Raw genomic sequence first — 5,223 nt, 5'->3', positions numbered from 1 at the left:
CCTCCAGCAAGGCTCCCTGCAAAGCCCAAAGCTTCACTGGGGCTTTTGAGTGGCTGGTGGTGAGGGAGGTGCTCACAAGGGTGGAAAAAGGGGTGACAACGATACTCACAAGGATGGGAAAGGGGAAAAAATCCCCCATTATTGCAAATAGGTGGTTTGGGGACCTGCAAGAGGGGGGAAACCAGCCTCCACGAGGACTCAGCTCAAGGGTCCAGTAGGAACCAGCCCCTTCCTGATCTCCCTAAAGTGCAGCAGGACTGAGCCCTCCCCCACAGCAGGAAACCCCCTCCCCCCGCCCAAAAAACAAAAGGTTTTATATATATAAAAAAAGCCAACTCTTTACCAATACTTCTCAAAAAGTGGTACAAAAATACAGTATAAAAACAGCCTCCAGTATAAGACTTGCAGTTACAGCAGCAGTTTCTAGAACATAAAACCCAAGACAAGCTACTGCATGAAGTGGTAAGAAAGTGAGGTACGGTCCAGCCGAGCAAGGGGATCACCCACGGGTGCTCTTAACCCCCGTGGGAGAGATCCTGCCATCACCAACTCCATGGGGATCCATCCAGAGACAAGCCCCGTGGTGGTCTCTGTGTCTGCTTCCCTGAGTAGAAGCAGATCAGGGTTGCTTGGGATTTTCAGGGTGAGATGGATGTCCTGGGGCAACTCCCAGCGATGCTGTCGGTGGCAAACAGGGGTGCTGGGGAAGGGGGGTAGCGTTGAGCCCACAAATAGAAGCAGTCACTTGAGAAAGCTTCATAGGAGGGACAGGGGAAATTCTGCAACCCCCAGTGCCAAGAAGCCAGCCCCAGGAAGGTGATGCTGTGGGGGGGACCCACTGTGGGCCCCATTCCCACAGCTGGGACCCCCACCACAGCCACCCCACACGCAGCACCCGCCGTGTGCTCCAGCCCCCAGGGAGCAACAGTTCAACAACCAACCAACAAATAAAAAAAAGACAAACATAAAAATGTGCAAATTGAGAGGGAGCCAGGAGGTGGTGGGGACCAGGGTGGGGTCTGGGGGCACTTGGGGGTGCTAGTGCCCCTTGAGGTGAGCAATCCTTTTGAGCAGCTGGCTCTGCCGCAGCCGCAGCTGCCGCTTCTCGGCCGCCATCCTCCTCTCGGCGCTGATGAGCGACTGCAGGTACTCGGAGGATTTGCTCAGGATCACCACCTTGGGGGTCTTGGGGCAGCTGGCAAGCCCGGGCACCTGGTCCCTCAGGGCCAGGAAGCGGGAGCGCAGGTCGTTGCGCCGCTTGCGCTCCAGGTAGTTGTGGTTTTTCCTCTTGGCCACGTCCTCGCTGTCGGAGCTGGGGCTGCTGCCGGTCTTTGCCAGGCTGGGCTCGGGCAGGGTGACAGCAGGGGCTGGCTCTGGGGCACTTGGTGGCTCCTCCTCGTCCCGCTGGGGTGGTTCTGGCTGGGGACAGGGATCGGGCGGGGAGCGGGCGGCGTAGTTGTGCTGCTGCTGGTGGACAGAGATGTGGAAGCGTTTCATGCAGGGGTCCAAGGGGTCGGCGCGCAGCGTGATGGTCACTGGCTTCCTCAGGCTGAGGGGCTGTCTCTTCTCCACCATCACCACATCGATCTCTTCACCTTCTGCTCAAAATGGACGTGGCAAAGAAACAGACACAGTCCCCATCAGTTGGGAGTCACTCATCACCCCTCTGGGGCTCCCCATGCGAGCCCATCGCTGCCATCCCACTCAAGTTTGCTCATGGCCTGCAAAGCCACCCTGTGACCTCCAGAAGGGATTGGGTGGTGGAAATGCTCTTCCAACACCACCACAAGAAAAGGAGCTTTCCCACCACATTTGGATGCCTAGTTTTGGGATGGGGCTTTACTCCTGCCTCACTTCAGCACCAGGAGAAACATCTCCAGGATAAAGGATCACGGGGCAAGAAACATCCAAGCACAAGGGAGGGGAGAGGAGCAGGATGCTGGAGGCCTGGGGCAGCCTCACTCCAAAGTTCATCCCTGTCGGGTGCTTTCATGGCCCATTGGAATTGTAAATGAGGGAGGTGGGGGCAGAGCTGCCCTTTGTTCCCTTTGGCTGCTGCTTCCCACTTCGGTGGCTTGTTACTTTTCACAAGTGATAAACCCCATTCAGCCCAGGCTTCCCGGGGACAGAAGGGACAATCCCCCATGGAGTGAGGGGGTGGGAAGGAGAGGCCAAGGGGTCCCCCGGTGACCCTCGAAGGCAGCCCAGGCGTCAGCAGGGGGAGGTTAACAGAGCTGTGAACAGAGAGACCTAAATTAAGCACAACTGGACCCAAAGCACCCTGCTCGTTGTCACTGCAGCTTGTCCTGCTCCAGCAAAGCCCAGAGGCACGAAGCTGACCCTTGGGGACAGAGTGGTGACCTGGCTGCTGCCATCGCTCTCAATTTTGGGATGCACTTCCACCTTTCAGACTGGGGGGAACACAGAGCCGCTCACCAAAGGTCCCCCGAGATGCTCAACCCTCCCTCCCCTCCCAGCATCTCGGGCAGAGGCCTGACCGTCGCCCCCCCACCATGGGTCCAGCGGTGGCCGCAGGATCTGAGCCCCCAGCCCACACCCCGGACCCCCTGTGGCTCTGGGGATTCTGCCCAGCAAGCCCAATCCACTCTGCTACTGGTGCTACTGGGCGGGGAGGTCACTCGCTGTCCCCACACCGGCCAGACGGCCGCGCTCATCAGTGTCACAACCCCGCTCATCAGTGTCACAACCCCACCGGTCTCAGCCACGTGTATAAACACACACATACACAGAACCCCCGAGCGGCTCATTAATAAAAGCCCGGCTGCATGGCCCCGCCCCCCGGAGCCTCCTATTGGCTGCCCTGCGGGCCCGGCCGGCTTCCCAGCCTCCCCATTGGCTGCCGCCCCTGCCCATCAGCGCGGCCCCTCTCATTGTTTCCAATCTGTTGCTTTTTGTTCGGCTCCCACGTGGCGCCACCGGGATCGGGACCGGGATCGAGCCCGGGACCCCACCGGGCCCGGGACCCCCTCGTGCCATCCCCCCCCCCTCCCCACCCCTGGCCGGCCCCACCAATTTGGGTTAAGCCTCTTAACGCCCGCGACCTGCTTACGGTCCCCGGGCTCCTTAATGCCATTAATTCCCCGTCCCGCGGCCGTGACTCACCGGCGCAGGTCGCTGCCCCCCCCCCGCAGATTTATTAACGGGGTCACGGCACCGCGTCAGCCCCGTGGGAGCCGGGGAAACGGCAGACGGAGCCCCCCGGGGAGACCCGGGGCGGGGGGTGGTTGAAAATCGGGGTTGAAAATAGGGGGGGGTGGTGGCAGCACGTCGTCCTTGGCTGGTGGGTTTCAGAAAAACCCGCTTCCCAGCCCGACCCACCCCCCCCCACCCCGTGGAAACACACATTTCTTACCCTCCTCCACGCGGGACATGCCCCGGGGGTGGCCTGATGCGGGATGTTCCTGCCCAACCCACGCAGCCACCGCCTCGGGGGACGCGGCCGCAACCGGCTGGCCCCAGGGGATATTTTGCCTTTTGTCCCGAGAAAATCCCGTCCCGGGTGGGCCCCGTGAGCGTGGGACCAGCCGAGAGGAGGAGCCGGCAGCAGAGCACGCCGAAACACTCGGAAAACCACCAACCCAAACTTCCCACGCCGAGCTGCAAAACTTGCCCCTCGCCCACCTGCCCGCGGGGCTCCCGTGGGGGGCCAAGAGGCAACCAGAAACTCCCGAAGCGGCCGTGGGGAGCCCCACGCACCTTCCTGCGGGGCCCTGGGGGGGCCTGAGCCGAAGCCCCGCGGCAAGGGGAGCGGCGGAGCCCGCTTTGTTGGTGGGGCCGGGCCGGGGCTCACTTGGAGCCGCAACAAAGGCGCTGCCTGGAGGCTCCGGGCACGCACGGACACGCGTGTCTCCCCCGCCGGGCTCCCCGCGGGGTGCAGCAAGGCTGGAGGGTGGCTGGGGAAGGGGGAACCCGCGTCTCGACCCCTTACCAGAATCGCTTTGGTCCTCGGATCCCGAGGACGCGGGGATCTTGCTCTCGGCCAGCGGGCAAAGGAAGACGGCGGCGGGATCCACGCACTCGCTTACCGAGCTGCTGAACCCCAAATCCTGGGCGAAGGAGGGTTTGTGGGGGGTAGCCCTCTGCGTGCCCGTGCTAAGTTTCTCTGTCATCGCTTTCTCCAACCTCTCCCGGGCTGAAAACCCGCTCCACATGCAATCCTTCAGGATGAAAGCGCTCAGGTTCCCGAAGATTTCCCCCGTCCCTATGAGATACTCCGGCTCTTCCCCGGGCAGGCAGCAGCAGGAGAGCCAGCCCGAGCGCTCCTCCGCCCCCGAGCAGCAGGCCTTTTCCCCGGGGGTCCCCAGAGGGAAAAGGGGGGGCGTGGGGACCAGCTCGAACTTCTTCCAGATGTCCTCGCTGGGAGCCGTGGAGCGGTGGAAATCCTCTTGGGCGTCATGGTCGTAGAAGTAGTGTTGGTACGAGTCAAACTCCATCTCTGCATGAGCGTGGGGGTGGCGAAGGCGAGGGGGCAGAAAGGAAAAGGGGGCACCCCCAGCCCGATTTGAAGCCCCACTCAGCAAAGGGGCACCCCCAGCCTCATGGAGGCAAAAGGGAAGCCCCCACCCCCTTACGCGCCCACCTCGCCCGGCGCCGCGGGTGGCAGCAGCACCAGCCACCGAGCCGGGACCGCCGGTGCATTGTTCCCCCCCGCTCTTATACCCTGCTCTGCGGAAACCAGCCCCGCCCGCCCGCCAATCGCTGGGCTGTGATTTGCATAGTGGGCGGGATCCTGCCACAATCCCCGCCCCCCGGGGGGGCACGGGATGAGGGGTGCCACTGCAACCCCCCCGGGTTTCTCCGTCCTGCTAACGGGGATGGTGACGGGGATGCTAACGAGGTTATGAACCAGTGGACACCCCGTGAGCCGGTCTGGGGGACCCTCGCTGCCCCCATCCCAAGTGTCCCGCCAGCTCCCCGTGCCACCCTCAGCCCACTAGAAAGGTCAGGGTTTGGGGAAACCCCTCCTTGAGGGTCTCCTGCAACGAAAATGTTGGCTGAGGACACCCAGACCAAGCACAGTTGTGCCACCAGCCCGGGGACATTCAGCTGAGCACAACAGGACAACAAATTGAAGTGGGGACAAGTCACAGGGAGGCATTACCTGCTGGCAGAGACCACCCACAGGTGCCCTCTCCCACCCACCCCCCTTACCTGGCTGTCCCCCCACTTCCCATCGGGCTCCCGAGCTCACCAGCACGTGGC

At 62.4% G+C, this 5,223-nt stretch overlaps 1 protein-coding gene across 1 annotated transcript; it reads right to left on the bottom strand.

Moving 5' to 3' along the window:
* Window positions 1–335: 335 nt before the first annotated feature.
* Window positions 336–4,522, bottom strand: MYCL (MYCL proto-oncogene, bHLH transcription factor). Its single transcript, XM_051638186.1, has 2 exons — window positions 3,950–4,522; window positions 336–1,598 (listed from the first exon to the last, which is right to left on the bottom strand). Exons 1-2 carry the CDS (start codon window positions 4,452–4,454, stop codon window positions 1,039–1,041), a joined length of 1,065 nt encoding a protein of 354 aa, XP_051494146.1. The 5' UTR covers window positions 4,455–4,522; the 3' UTR covers window positions 336–1,038.
* Between the last annotated feature and the right edge of the window lie 701 nt (window positions 4,523–5,223).

Source organism: Apus apus, chromosome 21 (assembly GCF_020740795.1).
Source record: "Apus apus isolate bApuApu2 chromosome 21, bApuApu2.pri.cur, whole genome shotgun sequence".
Classification (NCBI taxonomy): Eukaryota; Metazoa; Chordata; class Aves; order Apodiformes; family Apodidae; genus Apus; species Apus apus.
This window is presented reverse-complemented; position numbering and strand designations above follow the sequence as displayed.

Coding starts and splice junctions, on each gene's coding strand:
- MYCL (XM_051638186.1), bottom strand. CDS start 4,454: ATGGAGTTTGACTCGTACCAACACTACTTCTACGACCATGACGCCCAA. Junction 1,599..3,949: donor CGAGGACCAAAGCGATTCTG/GTAAGGGGTCGA, acceptor CATTTTGAGCAG/AAGGTGAAGAGATCGATGTG.